At 36.8% G+C, this 20423-nt stretch overlaps 2 protein-coding genes across 3 annotated transcripts; one reads left to right on the top strand and one right to left on the bottom strand.

The window, feature by feature from the left end:
* The first annotated feature begins 416 nt into the window (after positions 1-416).
* Positions 417-8115, top strand: LOC113732268 (DNA topoisomerase 2). 2 transcript variants are annotated; one of them, XM_027257950.2, is made up of 19 exons: positions 417-1060; positions 2434-2726; positions 2809-2875; positions 2963-3233; positions 3330-3529; positions 3618-3827; positions 3919-4032; positions 4132-4242; positions 4325-4489; positions 4591-4932; positions 5024-5157; positions 5247-5604; positions 5684-5870; positions 5980-6029; positions 6129-6554; positions 6639-6828; positions 6916-6980; positions 7062-7179; positions 7364-8115. In XM_027257950.2, exons 1-19 carry the CDS (start codon positions 497-499, stop codon positions 7954-7956), a joined length of 4458 nt encoding a protein of 1485 aa, XP_027113751.1. In that variant the 5' UTR covers positions 417-496; the 3' UTR covers positions 7957-8115. The 2 variants fall into 2 exon arrangements, with proteins under 2 accessions (XP_027113751.1, XP_071936363.1); XM_072080262.1 differs by lacking the exon at positions 417-1060 and adding an exon at positions 1822-2223.
* Positions 8116-8896: 781 nt separating this feature from the next.
* On the bottom strand, positions 8897-14980 carry LOC113732267 (protein OBERON 4). The gene is made up of 2 exons (XM_027257949.2): positions 11270-14980; positions 8897-9770 (listed from the first exon to the last, which is right to left on the bottom strand). The coding sequence occupies exons 1-2, from the start codon at positions 14211-14213 to the stop codon at positions 9202-9204; spliced, it is 3513 nt and encodes a 1170-aa protein (XP_027113750.1). The 5' UTR covers positions 14214-14980; the 3' UTR covers positions 8897-9201.
* Between the last annotated feature and the right edge of the window lie 5443 nt (positions 14981-20423).

Raw genomic sequence — 20423 nt, 5'->3', positions numbered from 1 at the left:
ATTTGAAATTCAAATTTTGCATATGAGTCGTACATCCATCCGTGATAGTGTATATATACTCTAGCAATGTATATAAGATTTACTCTAATTTTTATGCACTATTTTTGCAGTTTTAATGTTTCAATCCAGAATGCTATTTAATTTATTCTAAGCCGTACAAATTTACTTGTTATTGTGATTAGGACCCCCAAACTCTGACTACTATTAAAGATGGGCAATTGTTCCTTTCTTCCATTCCTTCTTCCTCCCCAAAACCAAAGCCCAAGCCCAAGCCCAAGCCGCATACACGCGCCCCTGGAAAACAGAAAAGCATCCCTCCATTTCCCAACACCATTTCAAAATTCAAATTTCAAAATCTCAGTCGACCGTTAACTCTCCACATGCCCCTCCTTTTCCTATATGCCCAAATCTCCCCTGACTTTCCCCTTCCATTTCTCCCCTCACAGACACCATCTCTGTGTCTTCGTCTCTCTGGAAAGAAGCCCTAGCAACAACAATGGCAAACTCAAAAACAGCAAAGCTCCCTCTCCAATCAAGCAACAATGCCAACATTGTCTTGCCCACCGGAAAAACCATCGAGGAAACCTACCAGAAAAAGTCCCAGCTCGAACACATCCTCCTTCGTCCCGATACCTACATCGGATCCATCGAAAAACACTCCCAAACTCTATGGGTTTTTGAAAACGACGCCATGGTTCACCGCCAGATCTCCTATGTCCCCGGTCTTTACAAAATCTTTGACGAAATTCTCGTCAATGCGGCTGATAACAAGCAGAGAGACCCCAAGATGGACTCAGTTAAGGTTGTTATTAATGTGGAGGAGAATTTTATTAGCGTTTATAATAATGGGGATGGGGTTCCAGTCGAGGTTCATCAGGAAGAAGGGGTTTATGTACCCGAATTGATTTTTGGGCACTTGTTGACGAGTAGCAACTATGATGATACTGTGAAGAAGACTACTGGTGGGAGAAATGGGTATGGAGCTAAGCTCACGAATATCTTTTCAACCGAATTTGTTATCGAGACTGCTGATGGCAAGAGGCAGAAGAAGTATAAGCAGGTATACATTTGTTACTTCCATAATTTCTCGTATACATGGAAATGGTTTCTTTCGTCATTGTGATGTGGGTCTGATTTGTCTTGGATGCTGATGAAATTAGGGTTAAGGGTTTTCTTGATTAGTGTTTTGATTCCCTAGGTATAATTTTATTTATGGTTCTTTTACCTTGCGTATGGGAATTTTTCTGCGTCCCGGATATTTTATGGATTTTGTTGTTTTTAATTTCGTTTTTAGGATTTTCTGATTGATTATTACTTTATAGCCGAAACTTGATTTTTTTTGGAGGTATCATATGAAAATGCCAACAATTAATAGACTGGTTTTTTCGGATGACGATAAAATGACATTTTCTTGATTGGATTTGATTTTGGGGTCTTTTTGTATTAATGATGATAAATTTTCCTACGTTCATAATATTTAAGTGTTTCTTTCTTTTGATCCTTTGTTTGGATTATCTTTCTCTCTGAAGGTTACTTGATATTGTTGGGTGTTACTTAGTGATTAAGTTCTCTCTCTGTTGTTTTTTAAATCAAGTTGATGTTGACATTTTTTTTCCTTGATGCTAACCTATCCATTTCGTCTCTCTTCCAATATTTTGAGGTTTTGCGTATGTATGAGTGTAGATAATTTTTGCATTTCCGTTTCTTGTGTTGGATGTCCTAAATTATATAGAGTATTTTCCCCATCCAATTGAGGGAATCCTGTGTCGTATGCTCCTTAAATCTTCATCGTTAGCTCTGAGGGGTTTTTTTTTGGAATTTCGATTTAAGGACTGTGGATGTTGGTCGTGCTTTGTTTGCAAATAGTAGCAGGTGTAATATCATTAGCATGTTCACTTTAGTTGCCAGATGGTTTGAGCTTAAGTTTTCTTCGGATTTCCCGGACCTGGTTGATTGGAATGCACATGGGCTTTTAACAAGTTGTAACATTGATGTGTTGGATATGCACGCATAGTTAGTCAGAGTGTTTTTCTAACAGTTTATGAGTCCACACTTCCTATATTCCAGCTATTTTCTTGTTTGTTCTTGATATTGAATTCGTGAAAGAATTCTTCTCTTTTGTATTTCATTTGCAACTGGAATTTAATTAGACTGTGATATAATATCAATATAATGTCCTGGGACGTATATCTGGGTCAAGAGGCTCCTTGTTTACCAGGCAAGGTACTGGTTTTTGTTTGCTTACCTAGCGTTTAGCTTAATTTAGGTTATGCCCTTTTTTCTATATTGAAATATTCTTTTGATTAACTTTTCTGCTTTTCATTTTTTTTCCTCATTGTGAAAAGTAAATGTAGATTGAAGCTCCACAAGTTTTAGCTTTCACTAAGTGTTTCTTGTGTGAACTGATGAGTATTATATCTTGTTTGTATCAAGGTTTTCTCTAATAACATGGGGAATAAATCTCAACCCATTATATCTAAGTGCAAAGAGAGCGAGAACTGGACCAAGGTTACTTTTAAGCCTGACTTGGCAAAGTTTAACATGACCCATTTAGAGGATGACGTTCTTGCTTTGATGAAAAAGAGAGTGGTTGATCTGGCAGGATGCCTAGGAAAGACAGTGAAGGTTGAATTAAATGGTCAGCGAGTTCCTGTCAAATCATTCTCTGACTATTGCGATCTCTATCTACAATCTGCTGCAAAGACCAGACCAGATCCACTCCCAAGGTTCTTATTTTTCTTCAAAAGTAGATTTTTGTCTTAATATCAATATCAGTTTTTGCAATGACTGGTTAAACAAATATTACAGGATTGTGGAGAAAGTTAATGAGCGGTGGGAGGTATGTGCAAGTCTAAGTGAAGGGCAGTTTCAACAGGTATAGGAAGATGATTGATTCAGTACATGTCGCATAAGTTTCGTGCCAAATTTGCTGTCCAACTTACTATTCTGAAGCTTTTTTCAGGTCAGCTTTGTCAATGGAATTGCAACTATCAAAGGTGGGACTCATGTTGATTATGTTACCAACCAGATAACGAACCATATAATTGGTATTGTAAACAAGAAGAACAAGAATGCCAATCTCAAGGCTCATTCTGTCAAAAATCATTTATGGGTATTCGTCAATGCTCTTATTGACAACCCTGCTTTTGATTCTCAAACAAAGGAAACACTGACACTGCGACAAAGCAGTTTTGGTTCTAAATGTGAACTTTCGCAAGAGTTCCTCAAGAAAGGTGAGTATTTGGTCCTTATTAAGTTTGTGTTGTTATTGAAATTACTTAGCTCTTACAAGTGTACTTAGTCATGTTCACTGATTAATTCGTTGGCAGTGGCCAAGTCTGGAGTGGTAGAGAACCTCCTTTCTTGGGCAGACTTCAAGCAAAGCAAAGACCTTAAGAAAACTGATGGAGCAAAAAGACAGAGGATTACTGGGATAACTAAGCTGGAAGATGCTAATGATGCTGGTGGGAAGAATTCTGATAGATGCACCTTGATTTTGACAGAAGGGGATTCAGCAAAGGCTCTTGCTGTAAGTTACTATGTTCTTGACTCTCACCATGTTTGAGTTGGTTTATTTTATCCAGAGAATATAAAAAAGGACATTGTATGCTGTGCAGATGGCCGGAATTTCAGTTGTTGGGAGAAACTTCTATGGTGTTTTTCCATTGAGAGGTAAACTGCTGAATGTAAGGGAAGCCAGCCACAAGCAAATCATGGATAATGCTGAAATTCAGTATATCAAGCAAATTCTTGGTCTCCAGCATGGAAAAGTGTATGATAGTGTTAAGTCTCTGAGATATGGCCACCTGATGATTATGACAGATCAGGTCTCTTCTCTCTCTTGTTGTTTCTCAAACTTCCAGTTTTGCTTTTGATGATGAGTGAAGGATCAACATTTTTAGATCTGTCCTTGAGCAGGATCATGACGGTTCACACATCAAGGGACTGCTGATTAATTTCATTCACTCATTTTGGCCGTCATTGCTGAAAATTCCGTCTTTCTTAGTGGAGTTCATCACGCCTATAGTGAAGGTTCATGCTGTTTGATTGTGCAGTAGTTTATATCCATATCCATGAGAATATTGAAAGACAGTCCATAACATGTTGAAGTTTGAACTTCCTGTACTGCAGGCTACTCATAAGAATGGGAGGGCATTGTCATTTTATACAATGCCTGAATATGAATCATGGAAGGAAAGTTTGAGCGGCAATGCAACTGGTTGGTCCATAAAGTATTATAAGGTTTGTGTGATCAAGATGAGCTGTATAGATTTAGGTCCTATAAATGCATAGTTGCCATAATATTCGTCCCATATCATGGCAGGGGTTGGGGACAAGCACATCCAAAGAAGGAAAAGAGTACTTCAAAGATCTCGGGAAGCACAAGAAAGACTTCATCTGGGTGGATGATAATGATGGGGAAGCAATAGAACTTGCCTTCAGTAAGAAGAAGATTGAAGCAAGGAAGAATTGGCTTCGGCAGTATGAGGTTTGCATTGGAGATGTTTTATTAAGTTTCACAACTGTGATCACAAGGTAAGAACATTGTTACTTGTAACTGCATGATGCCAAACTTTTTCTTCCTTGCAGCCTGGCACTTACCTGGATCAGAAAGAAAAGCTAATCAAGTACAGTGACTTCGTTAACAAGGAGCTCATATTGTTTTCCATGGCGGATCTTCAGAGGTCAATTCCATCAATGGTTGATGGCCTGAAGCCAGGCCAACGAAAGATTCTTTTCTGTTCTTTCAAGAGGAACTTTGTCAAGGAATTAAAAATAGCCCAGTTCTCCGGTTACGTGTCTGAACACTCAGCTTACCATCATGGTGAGCAGAGTCTGGCAAGTTCCATCATCGGTATGGCTCAGGATTTTGTGGGCAGCAACAACATTAATCTTCTTCAACCAAATGGCCAATTTGGTACACGTAATCAGGTAATACAACAGGAATAATCTTTCTTCATAAAAGATTTAACTGTCTCATCAAAGTGGACTCCATCTGATACAATGGTATACCCACTCGCAGGGTGGGAAAGATCATGCAAGTGCTAGGTATATATATACTAGACTTTCACCTATCACACGATCCCTGTTCCCAAAAGATGATGATGTCCTCCTAGATTATCTGAATGAAGATGGTCAATCCATTGAACCTACTTGGTAAGTATGATTCTTTGTGCTACAGATGCTATTTTTGTTGTAAAGATATGGCTAGCTAACTATGAATAGTTTATTCCTTTTTGCTACAGGTACATGCCCATTATCCCAATGGTTCTGGTTAATGGAAGTGAAGGAATTGGTACAGGATGGAGTTCCTATATTCCAAATTACAATCCGAGGGACATTATTGCTAACATTAGGCGTTTGCTGAATAATGAGCCAATGGAACCCATGGAGCCTTGGTATAGAGGATTTAGAGGAACCATTGAGAAAACAGCAACCAAGGAAGCTGGAGCTAGCTATACTGTCAGTGGAGTTGTAGAGGAAGTCGATGAAACAACAATTCGTGTCACTGAGCTGCCAATTAGGAAGTGGACTCAGGATTACAAGGAGTTCCTTGAATCGATTATGATGGGCAATGAAAAAGTCAAGGATCCATTCATCAAGGTTTGTTTTAATTTTTTCTTTAACTGATTGGGTGAATGTTGAATGTGAATTGTACTTATCAGTGGAATTCCTTTTACAGGAATTCAGGGACCATACAGATGATACTACAGTATATCTGGAAATAATCATGTCCGAGGAGAATTTACTCATGGCCAAGCATGAGGGTTTGTTGAAGAAATTCAAGCTAACCACAACAATTAGCACAAGCAACATGCACCTCTTTGACTCACAGGGCATTATCAAGAAATTTGATAACCCAGAACAAAGTATGTAATTTGCAACCAACAAAATACTAATTCCTGCCCTATAACATGTTCTGTTGATGTAACATGTTCTGTTGCCCTAATTCTCACTCAAGAAAATTTTGCTTTGCAGTTTTAGGGGAGTTCTTCCATTTAAGGCTTGAGTTTTATGAGAAAAGAAAGGTAAGTTTGGCGCATTTGATTAACCAAATGCATCCGTGCACAAGGTCTGGTTGACTGTTTTTTGCTAGTTTGTGACAGTAATTTTATAATTGTATGCAGAAAGTTCTGTTGGACAATCTTCAACTAGAGCATTTGAAACTTGATAACAAGGTCAGGTTTATCCTAGCAGTTGTAGAAGGCAGTATTATAGTGAGCAACAGAAAAAGAGCCGATCTTTTCCTTGAACTGAAAGAAAAAGGTTTCACCCCCTTTCCCAAAAAGAAGAGTGTGGAAGCAGCTGTTGCTGGGTCAATCGAGGATGCTGAAGAAACTGAAGAGAGTTCTGAAGTGGCTACCAGCAAAGGAGTTCGGGCAAGTGATTACGAGTACTTGTTATCAATGGCAATTGGATCCTTGACTCTTGAGAAGGTCCAGGAGCTCTGTGCTGATAGAGACAAGCTCAAGGGGGAGGTTGATGATTTGAGAAAGGCTACTCCAAAATCTCTGTGGACGAAGGACCTTGATGCTCTTGAGAGCCAACTTGATGTATGATAGAATAGCCTGTCACCTCTTCCAGCTGTTGCTTCTATTTCCCTGTTCTCTTTTCTCATTTTGTGTCACTGGATTCAGGAACAAGATATAAGTGATGCCCAGGCAGAGGCAGCAAGAAAAGAGATGAGGAGGAAGGCAATGAAAGATGATGGTCCTAAGCCTACCCGTCAAGCTCCAAAAAATCCACGGAAGTATAATAGAAAGGCTAGCAACACAGAGCCTACAACTGAACCAATGGAAATTTCATCTAGTTCAGCTTTGGAAACAAGTGAGTTTTCATGTTTAGTGGTAGTTGTTAGCTTTGCATTCAGTTAGTAACATGCATCTCAAGCTGAGAGTTTCTGATTTTTCCCAGATAATGTAGTTGAGGTAGCCAAGCCAAAAGGCAAAGCTGGTCCAAAGAAAGCTCCTGCTAGAAAGGTGTGAATGTTATAAAAGACATGTTTCTTAGTTTCTGACATTAGTTGATATTTTACTTACATTTTCCATGACTCATGGCAGGGAAAAACTTCTTCTGTATTGAGGGATGAAGATGATGAAGATGATGATGAAGTGCTTGCACTAAAAGATAGACTAGCAGCCTATAACCTTGGGTCTTCTTCCCCTGATCAGTCCGAGAGTAAGTTCATGTATACTGTTTCGCTTGTTTCATAAATTTGCTCCTGCAGAATATTTTGACCCTGTCATGTTCATTGTTCCATGGTCATTTTTGCCCCCATAAAAATGTAATAGTTTCGAAGCCTAAGTGACGTTAGTTATTTGCTGTTGACATCTTATATTGGATGGGTACGTTCTGTCTACAGCCATGGAAACTGAAATTCCAAAAAGAGAACCCAGCAAAAGAGCTACTACAAAGAAGCCTTTGGTAAGTGTCACAGAGATTTCTGATGGTGATGATGATCAGATTGAAATCAGTGATGATGAAGACTTTGAACTGGAGGTAGAGGCAGCTCCAAAAGAGAAAGGAAGGAAAAAAACAGCCAATTCTAAAGCAGCTAAGCCTGCTGCAGCACCAAAGAAAAGAGGTCAGGCCAATAAAACTTCTCAACTTGTTGGGCAGAAGCTGATTACAGAAGTTCTAAAGCCTGCTGATGTTTCTAAGATTTCACCTGAGAAAAAAGTCAGGAGAATGAGGCCATCACCATTCAACAAGAAGAGTGGCTCTGTGCTGGAAAGGCTTAGCCAGCAGGAGAATGACAAGATATCACCTGAAAGTGAGGGACAGGAGAGCCCTGCTTCTAATGCTTCTGGGAGCACAGAAGAATCAGCTCAAGTTGTGGTTCCAAGAGCCAGACCACAGAGGGGCGGTAATCGTGGTAAAGCAAAATATGTCTTGAGTGATTCTGAAAATGATGACGTTCCAGATGACTCTGACTTTGACGAAGGTGATGATTGAGATTAGATTAGTTCCATTAACTTTCATTTTCACTTTACTGCAAAAGAACAAGAGCAAGCAAGCAGACAATACTTCTTGTATTCTATGTATCGTCTTGGTACGTGGGCACGCTTCATCTTCACCTCTAATAGAAACTTATATTCTATTCTTATTTTACCAGTTTTTGGTAGCTTTAGATGGTTCTTTCATATTGTCTTTTACTCACCTCGTCCCAAGAACCCCCGAAATGAAAAAGAAACAAATCAATTTTTTTTTCCATGTGGTTTTCTTCTTACATCACGATTCTGCACCAAAGGTTCATTATATATACACACAGATCAGATAGGTATACTCCCAATCTACCAGCATAAAATAATTTGCACCACATATGCATTGAAGCTGAGCATTCTGAAAAAAGGATACGAACATTTAACGACACCTTGATTAGTCTCGTGGCTCTTTGATTCATTAAACCCTGAACTAAGAGATGATAAGATACCATTCTTAACCAATGATTTTAAGGAAACTTTTAAATTATTTTGACAAAAATATTGGATATGTCTTGGCCATCTCAGTGTTTTTAATCGCATGGACCCCCAAAAAACGCATAATCAACTGTTATCCAACTCAGATGTTGATTAAAACTCAGATGGTTTCTGCTGGCAAAAGAATGATTTTCCGCACACAAAAAGCAACTGAACTATGATCATAGTCACACCTGTTTGTAAACAAAAGAAGTGAAGACTTATTTCAGGAGGCCAACAAATCTTAATAAGATTATAGTTCATGAATTATACATCATTTGCAGGAAGATCCAATGTACTTTCATTCTTTTATACGAATGAGTATCAATAAGAGAACCCGTCAGTTCTAGTCAATTTGATATCGAATTGACTTGACTTTGAAGAATATGGAATGCTTTCTTTCAACTTCTTTGAGATCGAGAGACAACAATGTTGAATGCCATAGAATATCATATCACTTCATATCTAATTTCTTCAATTGGACACCGATTGTAACCGAGAATGTTCGTACTAACCGATTGTAACCGAGAATGGTACTAGCATGGCCAGATGGGCAATCTCTATACAGATTCTGGTTAGCAGTAGCTACTAGCTACAGCAGAAAATACACTACAGTACACCTATCAAACGGCAAAAGAAGTGAGAGTAGTAGACCACTAGACCTATAACAATGGCATCAATACCAGTATCTAATCCTGGTGCTGATGAGATTTAGTGGGATGGGAAGCACATTACTGATGAATTACAAGGTGAGGTTCCGTCTTGTAGCTTCCATCTTCAAGAGCAGATCTTTAATATCTGAATCCATCCTCATCTTCATGTGAAAGTAATCCTGCAAAGATCTTTCAAGAGCCTGAAGCTCTTCCAGTTTCTGTTTGCGCATCTCTTCAGCATCAGCCAGGCGTAATTTCGCGATTCGGCTCCTGTATTCTTCTTCAATCCTCTCATTCTTTGAGACAGCAATGCGCTTCAATGCTTCAGCTTCTTTTCTTGCATCATCAGCACGTACTTGAAACATTTTTGCCTCTGCTTGTTTGATTCTCACGATGCTCTCCAGCTCATCAAAAACATGGTCCTTTGGAGTACTTGCTTGCAAATCATATTTCAGCATATCTTTATCATATCTATTACCTTCCAACCTTGGAAAAAAACCCGTCTGCTTATCTGACTGAGACGCCTCTAAGCTAACAGAATTTAACCATTGAGCTTCTTTGCTGGGCCCAGCAATACCGTTAGTCATTTCATCAATCGTCAGTGTCATTTCCTTTCTGGATATAACAGGGGCTTTAGAATGCTTCAAGGAATCAGCATCTGCAATCGTGTCAGAGGATGCACAAGTTAGAAAACTCCAGCTCCAAAATGATAAAGGCATTCACATAAAATCGAATTAACAGGCATGCCAAAATCCCTGACCAATGCAAGTTCCAAAACGAACTGTAGCAAGCAGTGACAAGTGTGAACACCTGGGATGGCTGTTTAATCACCTATACACCACATGAAGCCTAAGCCACCCAAATACCCAGTGCTGGCATCTTAATGCATATTAGTAGTACATAAGCCAGAGTGTCACAAATCATTCAACCAATATACATGCACATTCAGACTCTGGAATAGTAAGGCAAATACAAAGGAATTCTACAAGTATGAACGGAAATCAAATGACATCAGCAAACTAAGCTTTCTGACTACATTTTATGCAGACCTTCCTGAGTTAGCATTTAATTCGACTGGTTTCTGTCTTACTAATTCTATAGCTGAAGTAAATAAGCAGAAAGAAGGCTCTGCAGTATCCTATAGGACTTTACGTTTATTCAAATGTTTAGAAATAAAGTGCTTTGGGCTTATGTTTTCAACACAATGTAATTCACATTGGTTATTTAAATATCTTTAAGAAAAACAAAGCACTTTATTTATTCATCATACGAACTTGGGAGCCATAAACCACTATTTCATTGAAAAGATGATAACAATAGCTAACTATAAGGTTGTTCAAATAGTAATGCTTAGCTGAAGGAACATAGAAGACTCAATCTGAGTTTATTAACTCTGGAGAGGACACACAGATTTTGAGATTTGAGATAGCAGAGGAGCATGTAGTTTACCCAAGACAAGTACAGCATATTTAGTAAAGAAAGAACAAGTAATTTTCTGTTTTTTTTATGCAAATATAACCACAAAACAATTCATAGACCTAATGTGGATTAAAATGGTCAAAAGCAAAGGAAAAAGCTAATCTTTTCATTCACAAACTGCTCTAGAAAGATAGTTGAATTTTCACAAATAAAATTTTTTTTCAAGGCTTATTGCGAGCCAAACATCAAAGTATAAAATAATAAGTGAACTGCTTCAGACCATATTTCAACATAAAGTGCAGAAAATTTCGCATTGTGTTTCCCAAAGCCCTTAGACATATGCTTTGCATGGTGCATTGTATTTTGAAACCATAAAATAATGTCCATAACACTCGTATGTAAACAAACTTTCACATGTAAAGACCTGAAGAGGTTCTTTTTAATCAATCTTAGAGAGAGGATGCAAATAATGATTACATAGTGTAATGGGGGTTCTGCATATTTGTATAAGATAATTCAGTTTCATGTAGAAAGTGCTTTTTAGAGTGCAACATAACTAAAAATTGGTGACGCATCAACGATTCTGCTTCTCCTAACTTGTCCCCTATAGACATGAAGGTAAAAAATAAATGAATAATAAAGTACAATAAAATCAAGTATACATGACAGAATTGAGTTTCTTGTGAAAATGTAAGGTTAAGACAATTGAAAATACAGTAGCTGATATCGAGCTCTTACCATTTAGAAAACCCATAATCTGTTTTTGAACTTCCTGAAGATTAACTTTATTTTCCAAATTAGAAAGCATCTGCAAGGCAATCTTATGCAATCGTTGCCCTCTCAAATCCTCACTTGCGCAGAAGATCCTCCGAACATGTTCAATTTCCCTCGAAAGAGTTTCTGCAGTCCATTGCTTTGCAAAGTTTTGAAATACCTCCTTCACAAAGCCAAACATCTCAGAAGGATGATCACAGGCAACACAATGGAACTGCATCTCTGTTGTACCCTCAGGTCCAGTGGCACTATGCCCATTTCTAATGTAAGACTCCCGCAACCCACAATCTGCGTGGCACCAGTGTAGACATACATCACACCCCACCCAGCTGCAAGTATTAGAAGCCATGTCAAACTTTGAACACACAAGGCACATGCACTCCCGACAAAAACCATTCTTCTTAGCACAGATTTTGCAATCACATTCATCAACAGGCAAAGGACTCAAGCATGTTGGATTCCTACACCTCATGTTCAGAAATATCTCCGCCAAATCAGAAGCTGATACATCACAATTATATTGAACATATTCCTGTAAACCAGTCTTCACAGCCACCAAAATCTCCAAGTGTGTTCGATGGGACTTCAGTAGCATCTCCAAGGTAATGTCAGACCTGCTCTTTAGTGCTTTCTGGATGGCACTTAGCTGCCACTGCCTGCCAGGATTCCTGATTATATCACCAACGGACTCCTTCAGAAAGGCCATTTGTTGTGCAGATATTTCATTGAACCTCTGAGCCACAACATTTAGTGGCTCTGAAACTATCATGGTTATTATGGACTCAACAAAGTCAGCTCCAACACTCCATAGCTGCTCTCTTCCTTCTGGGTTACTGATCTTGCTTAAAATACCACCATTCTTCTCTCTGAGTGCTTGTTTCTTATCCTTAAGATATGCAGACCCAGTTTCATGGGAACCAAGGCTCTGTGAAGGAGATCTATTATCATTAGGATGCTGGGAGGGTACTCCAGGATACTGTTTGTTGAAACTTAATTGCCGTTCCAGTCCACCTGGTGCTCTAAAATTTCCCTCAACTGATCTAGTTCGCTGCGCCAAAGCTTGAGCAATTGAATTTCCTTGAGAAGTTTCATACTGCTGATGCAAGCCATTCCCCTCTGCTAACAGTTTTTGAACAAGTGGTGGAAGGGCTTTGCTCTTTGGCTCGTCTGCGGCGAGAGCTTGCCAGTCCACTCCCTGAAATAAGGGTCGACTTTTAACGGACTGCTCTTGATCTAATGTATTGTGAGTTAGGGAACAGCTAGGGTTGTGGGTGAAGTGTTGGGAACCTGAGAACGACATTGATCCATTAAACCCATCAGAATCAGTGCGAAAAGAGCTATGAAATGATTGGACGCTCCTTCCATGACTGGGAGAGCCAGGCGCCTGTGTTGTATTTTGAAAGCCAATAGGCAAAAGCACATTCGGTAGGCTAAGGCAGAGGTCAAGAGTAAGCTTCTCGTCCTTGGGCTTGTCATTACTCCACTTTACTTCTTTCTCAGGTCTTTTAACGGGATCAGCAGTGAATAGATCCAAGCTTCTTTTACTTGGTCCTTCTGCATAAGTATCTCTGTAAGTCATGGGGCCACTTGATTCAGTTGCATTCCCAAACTCATCCACTGTCGAAGGAGTGCAATTAGAAGCTGAGAGAGCGACAGTTTTTCCCTTATCCTTGTGGTTCTCGTTTATTTCCTCCACTACATGTGAAGAAACTGCCAAACAAGCACCAGTATCCTCTGAAAGCCCTGTATGTTTTTCTGGAAGATCACTTCCACCTGCTTCACCTTCAAGATCTATTCCCTTGGCTTCCCTTTCTTCTTCTTTCACAGTTTGTGATTCACCAACTTCTTCATTATAAACAACAACTGTGTGTGAAAATTTATCTTCCTTGGTGCCCGCATTATCTGCAAGGCCTTTATATCTGTCACAATAGTTATTTGTCAACCGGCCTAGATTTTCACAATCAGGCAACCCATTACCTTCCTTTGTGGAATCACTAACATGTTCCAACACTCTACCTTCTACTTGCTCATCCTGGACAGACATTTTACTGGACACCACATTTTCTGCAGATGTTGAAGTTGCCCTGTCGTTCAAGTGTTTATCTTCCACATGGTTCTGACACTCAAACTCCTTCTGAGAAGATTGCAATCCATCAGAAGCTTGATCTTCAGCAATCGGCTCGGATACAGGTACCGGTCGAGGATCAGGTTCAAGCTCCCCTTCCTCCCTTTCGCTGTTGTTTCCACTGCTTTCCACAGGCAAATCTTCACTTTTTCTAATTTCCATACTCTTAGTCTGCTCACTCCCAGAGTCCTTTGACCAAGGTGGTGACTTTGCATCCTTCAATCTCTGAGGAGACCTCACCTTCCCAACCTCATCCGAGTCCACTCTAGCGACTCTGACAGAATCAGCGCCACCCCTGGTCCCGTCATCAACATCTTTAGCTCCACCAAACCTGCGCCATGATGAAACACTTCCTTCGCGCCGAGACCTATCACGCTCTGATCTAAACCCCTTTGGAACTTCTCTTCTCAACGCTGAAAAGCTTTCAGACCGATGAACCCTCTCAGCACCATATCCACCCCTCGGAGAAGAGCTCAAAACCCCTCTCTCAGAGTTGTTATTTTCTCTGTATCTATCATAGCTCTTCCTCCTATCATAACTATCAACATCATAATCAGATCGCTTTCTAACTGGTCTCAAATTATCACGATCATCTTCTACCCTATCATACCTAGAAGACGAAGAAGATATACCCTTTCTTGCACTATCTGACTTGTAATAAGAGCTCCTGTGCATCAAGGACCTATGTGATGAACCAGAATCCTCATCCCTCCTTCCCCAGTCCTTGCACGCTGCCTTGTCACCAAAAGAGTCAAGGTCATCACTTGACCTCAATCTCTTCATGGTTACTTCTACTATCACAACAAATCTCCTAAGCTTTCCCCAAATTTACGAAAAAAGCCGTTGCGTTATCAGTGAAAACAACACTATCAGCCGCCGATCTCAATAACCCCGCATCAAAATCCATGCAAATCCACCCACAAAGCAAATTCTAAAGCATCAAATTTATGAAGAACTTAGGGATTTCAATTTCAGAAAACCCTCAGTGATTTAAGCAAAAACCCTTTCTTGTCTAAGCTCAAAATCAAACAGCCCTAATTCCAAGCTGATACTAAAAACTTCATCATCATCATCAAAAACGGATCTCAACAAGCCAAAAAAACGACAGAAGAAAGCGTATTAACAGCTACAAAATAGCATTTCAAGCCAAAACTGAGCTCAGAAAACCCAGCTTCAGCTTTTGCATTAAGCCCAGTACCCAAACTGAGTACCAAGATTCAATCTTTCCAACCTAAAAAACACAGATTCGTAAACCCTTTTGGAAATTACCAGGTGGGTTGCCGTCAGATTAGCACCCCCTTGCTGGCCGGCGAAGATGAGATCTTCCGGTCATTCCCAAGATTCAGACATATATATTCGATAAAATACAAGCATAAAAAACTGATGAATTTGACGAAATCTGTCAGTCCAGGGATCAAATGTTTTTTTAGGAGTAGGAAAGAACGAGAGGTATTAATGTAATTAATATTCAGTCAACGAAGTTCTAACAACTACTCGAAGAGAGAGAGAGAAAGAGGGAGACTTGAATACGCAAAGTGCGTAGAGCGCATAGGTCAAGGAGAGGGGCCTCGGGAAGCTTCAAAGGCATTGGGTGGTGTAGTATACGCCGAGGCGCATTTTAGCTGGAGTTTCTTTAGTCAACTGTGGTTTGAAAGTTAAAAGTAGACTTGCCGCTGCCTTTCCACGTCATAATCTGCTGTACTTTGGTCTTTGGAGACTAATCAGTGTACTAATATGTCTCTTTATCAAATGCAAAGGTCAAGGACTAGGAGGGATCTAGGAAAAGTTTTTGTCACCAAGGGCTCCACAGTTTTCTTTAGGATATTTAGAAATTTTTCTCCTGAGATTTGAGGCAAATAATAATAATATATTTTGAGAAATCTCAGTTACCTTATAACTTTTTGTAATTTTATCAACTTGTTTCAAAAAGATATAATTTGAAAATTCATGTTGGGAGAGGTAAAACGTTTCTATTCCAAAATTGCACTTTTCTTGTGGAGCTTTAGTTTTCATAAAAAATCGTTAAATCCTAAAGAATTACAATTTATTAATGAGGTTGAAGTTGCTTTTACAATTTTTGAAGTCAATATTTTTATAATACATAATAAAATATTGTTGTAATTAGAAAAGAAATAACATTTTGTGCCTTGAGAATACCTCAAATAAGTTTCTAAATATATTGTTAATAAATTATCTTTCTCTTGTTTTCAAGCCATCGATTTAGACAAAAGGTTAGAACATTAAAAAATTCTAAACAATTTATAAAATTTTAAATTCATCCAAAAAATACTTTGAAGTTACTTTTACATTTTTGAAAGCACCTCAAATGAGTTTGCAAATATAAGTTTAGACATTATGTTTGTTTCTGATATTCAAATCATTTGGTCTGTACAAAAAAAAAAATCTTAGAAAAGTTCAAAATTCTTAAATTTATAAAACTTTTCAAATTAATGATAAACACCTTACACTGAACGGAATAATTTTTTTAGCTTGACGCACCTTAAACATACTCTTAAATAGTAATCTTTTGTACCTTAAAAATACCTAGTGACATATTTTTCCTCTTAAAACTATGTTTTCACACTATTTGTCTTTATTTTCAACCTTTTAGTGATATATATTCGCTTTTGAAAAAATAGTAGGATAACACAAGGGCAATTTTGGTATGAAAAACATTTCCTCTCTCCAAATATGTTTCTTAATAATATTTTTTGAATTGGGTTGATAATATTATATAAAAGTTGAACTGAAGAGAGGTAGGTGAGATTTTTCAAAATTTAGAGACACCAAGTGATGTTGCTACAAACCACGAGGGAGGTTTTTTAAATTATCCCTTTATTTAGAGGATTTTCATTCATCAAATACTATCAATTACTGGGATTGAATCGTACTATGATAAGGTTTTTTCAGTCTGGACTCTGTGTATTTACAGATGAATTTGGATAGCTGGGATTGAGTTTTAAGTTTAATTTAGAAGAAAGTTGTTATGTTTATAATATTTTTTTATCTTAGTTTTTATTTATTTTATTTTAGTGTAGTACATTATTTTTTTTCTTTTAGCGTAAGTGGGAGAACTCGAACTTGAAATTTCTTACTTACACTTCTTTTCTTGAACCACCCAATCTATCCCTCCCACTATATTTTATGTATCAATCCTTACATCTCCTACTACTGGTAGAGTAATAGCCAGTTTTGGTATGTTGGGTGATATCATTATTGCCGAACCTAACGCCTATATTGCATTTGCAGGTAAAAGAGTAATTGAACAAATGTTGAATACAACAGTACCTGAAGATTCACAAGCCGTTGAATATTTATTCCATTCGACCTAATTGTACTGCGTAATCTTTTAAAAAGCACTTTTAATGAGTTATTTCAGTTCCATGCTTTTCATTCCTTCAAATCAAAATGAAACAGAGCACTAAGTTCAACAATTATTTGTTATTTGTATTAAACGAATAGTTAGTTTATTAGAATCAAAGGAAATAAGAATGGAATTTTTTTTTGGTGACATAAGTTCAAATTGTAGAACAAATCAAAAGTTGTGGATAATTCTTTTTTACTTATATTTCTTATAGTATATTTGATTGTGTTAATGTTTAACACGGTGTAATTGCCAAGTAGAGGCCTTGGATCTGTCTTTTTTTTTTTTGGTTTCTTTGGGAGTTGTAGGGGGAAATTGTAGCCAAATGGTTTTTCTTTTTAAGTGCCTATATGCATTATTCAATGGTTCTAAATTTTTGGAACTAGTGTGGTACATTTTTTCAAAATGATTTTGTTCTAAAATAGGTTAAGAACCATACTCAGGAAAAAAAAAAATTAAAAATTGAGTGGCTTTGGTGAATGCAGGTTATAACATTTGAGAAAAGAAGATGAAAGATGAACTTTAATTCTAAATCTTCTTCACAATGAACATTAGTTTGAGTTTAGAAGAAATTATCTTTAAATTTGGCTTTTGTTGTTAACACAATGCAAGCTTTTGGGGTTGAAAATTTCATCAACTTATTCAATAATTAAGGGAAAATGACCTGTTTTATCCCTCATATTTTGTAAAAATATTCTTTTCGTCCCTCACTTTTAAAATGAAGCAAATTTGTCCCTGAAATTTAACAATTAAAGTTATTACATCCATGAACCTAACTTTCAATCTGAATCAAACTATCCAATTACCCAGTAATAAATTTCGGAAATAGAATTGACAGATCACTCGGTCAACTTCATCATATTTACATGACATTTATTAAACCAAAAAAAATTATAACATAAAAGGCCATTTTTTGTCTTGGAATAGTAGAGTTTTTTTTTGGGTAAATCTTTTCATGCACTATTAGTATATCCGATTGCGAATCTAGATGTATATCATAAATATAAAATTTGATGTTTAAATTTAAATTAAAATGATATGACGGTACATAAAACCGTCAGTGTATACAATGATAATGTAGGAAAGATTAATTTTTCTTTTTTATGTTATAATTTTTTATTTTTAGGTTTATTAAATTTCACATGAATATCAAGTTGAGTTAACCAAGTGATCTACCAATTACACCCTCAAAATTTGTAATCATGTTGATTGGTAATTCGATTTAGATTGAAATTTGGGTTCAATGATGTAATAATTTCAGTTTTTAAATGTCAAGAACGAAATTGCTTCGTTTTAAAAGTGAGGGACGAAAAGAATATTTTTGTGAGATGTGAAGGATGAAACCGATCATTTTCCCCATAATTAATTCAAAATAAACTTGATAAGATCTTGGTTCGCTAACTAATCATGTCAAACAAGCTATTCATGCTCAAATCGGGCTCAACTTGGTAAGTCTTAATTAATTCGCTAACTAATTTTCTCAAACATGAATAACATGTAGTGTTTGTTGGTTTGAGCTTGACTCAATTAGTTTAAAATTTGAAATCTATAATTAAATAAATTCAACCAATCGAGTTCAATTGAATAAAATTTTGTTTATTTGAAACTTGATAAATAAACAATCTGAATTTAAACAGAAGTTCAAACTCATTAAAATGAATAAACAAGATTGAACACTAAGGAACCGAATTCATAAGCTCATTTATATCCCTTCTATTGTTCAAAATTATGGCTAAATATGATATGAGGTAACACGTGCATACATCCAATGGAGGTAAACAGGTAGATATCAGCTTCAACTTTCGTTCATTTTGGAAAGCGCAAGATATTTTATGACATAATTATCACATTTATGGCATGTCAATATTCATTCAAAATTCATATGTAACATGCGACAGTAGAAATTAATAAGACAATGAGAAAATTGCCATCCATTTTGTGATATGTTGTTGCAAGCATATGAAGATCCACCATGTATACTTGTCGTAACGAATCTTCTATCCCACTTCCTATTATTAGAAATTATAGCAAGTCTTGCATTATATATATAAAAAAAAGGCAAGAATCTAAAAGCCCCAAAACTTTAAGAAATTTGAGAACACAAAATTGTGCCTATCAAAGTGTAAAGTTGAGAAATTGATTCTAGCATTTAATAGCTTGATTCCCCCCTATTTAAAATGATATTTTGACACTATGAAGCACCTAGAAAACATACTATACTGTAAATGCATTTTTATTTTTTTTTTGCATCATTTTGCTAAGATTTAGTAAGAAAAGTCGCAAGTAAAATCATGCATGAAGTTGGGAAGCTGTTAATGCCACATTCCATTTTTCAGTTCCACAGCCATTTCTTAAAATACCAAAATTATCCTTCTCAAGTCTAAATGCAATTTGGACTCGGAAGAGGTAATTTTGTGGGATTTTTTTTTTTTTTTTATTGTATGTATCTAAAACGACAGTTCTGCCCTTGGCACGTAAAATTGTTACCCATGGCAGTCAAACAAATAGGAGAACATGTGAATTAGGCATGAATATGATAATTAATGGCAAAAATTGGGATAATAGAATACATATGTTTCTTGAACTTTGGAGTCTAGCCCAAAAATTAGAAATTATAGTTCAACCCCAAGAAATTTTGAAAACTAAGGAGAAGAGACTCTTAACATGTCAAAGACTTGCTAGAATGAGGTGACAGATCATTAAAAAGAGAAGGAAGGATCCAAACTTCTTGGTGTCTACACATAACATTGAAACTAGATCCAAATTGGATGGGCAATAGATATTGAAGAGATATGACAATAATTGGACTGTTTTGAGTTCAATCAATTGGGGTATTTGCCAGTAATGCAACTCTGTTTAAATTGCTATTTTTAGCAATTTTTATAGAATAATATACTATACTAATTTAATGTATATGAGGTAAAAAAAGTGACTGAAAAATATATTTACGTGAAACATAAAATCCAACAAGACGCATAAAAAGTTGACCGCATCTTGAGAAAAAGGCTAAAAAATTAAAGTTAATTTTGTCTAAGTATATTAAGGAAGCATTTTGTAGGATTACTTGTTAATGCGTGCCAAATCAAATCATATGTAAGATAGCTTTTGGATCATTTTGTGGTTAAAGATGTATTAATTGTAGAAATTTGGTAGTGGAAATTTTTTTTTTTTTTAAATGTGCATAGATAGATATATCTACTTTGAAATGAGAATGCTTTATGCTTTTTGTACTACGCACTTCAGCACTCCACTATGCTATTACTAATGAAACATTGCGAATTCCTATATTTTCTTCTTTTTCCCCCCTAAAACAAGTATCTTGATAGTTTATGTCACAAGTGAAAAACATACTTGTAAGGCAAAGAGCTCAAAGTTGAATCATACATGAAAGCTGTGTAGCCTAAAATAGCCTTTATTTGTATTTGATCTAACATTTACGATTCCATAAAAGGAATTTTATCTTTCAGTTTGGAGCAAGAATAAATTTTGTTTGATTTTCCTTCTCTTTATTCTCTAATCTAAAATTGAAGATATGCTGCCATCTCTTACACTCCAATAGATTCAAAAGACCTTAACAAAGAAGTAGTTCAACGACAGTAAAATTCAACCACTTGTCGCGGGGAAAGTTT

The sequence above is a fragment of the Coffea arabica genome, chromosome 2e (genome assembly GCF_036785885.1).
Source record: "Coffea arabica cultivar ET-39 chromosome 2e, Coffea Arabica ET-39 HiFi, whole genome shotgun sequence".
Lineage (NCBI taxonomy): Eukaryota > Viridiplantae > Streptophyta > Magnoliopsida > Gentianales > Rubiaceae > Coffea > Coffea arabica.
Note: the sequence above shows the minus strand (reverse complement) of the source record. Positions and strands in the feature narration are given on the sequence as shown.

Coding starts and splice junctions, on each gene's coding strand:
- LOC113732268 (XM_027257950.2), top strand. CDS start 497: ATGGCAAACTCAAAAACAGCAAAGCTCCCTCTCCAATCAAGCAACAAT. Junction 3,828..3,918: donor TGATGATTATGACAGATCAG/GTCTCTTCTCTC, acceptor GTCCTTGAGCAG/GATCATGACGGTTCACACAT. Junction 6,030..6,128: donor AGTTTTATGAGAAAAGAAAG/GTAAGTTTGGCG, acceptor AATTGTATGCAG/AAAGTTCTGTTGGACAATCT.
- LOC113732267 (XM_027257949.2), bottom strand. CDS start 14,213: ATGAAGAGATTGAGGTCAAGTGATGACCTTGACTCTTTTGGTGACAAG. Junction 9,771..11,269: donor GATTATGGGTTTTCTAAATG/GTAAGAGCTCGA, acceptor ACACGATTGCAG/ATGCTGATTCCTTGAAGCAT.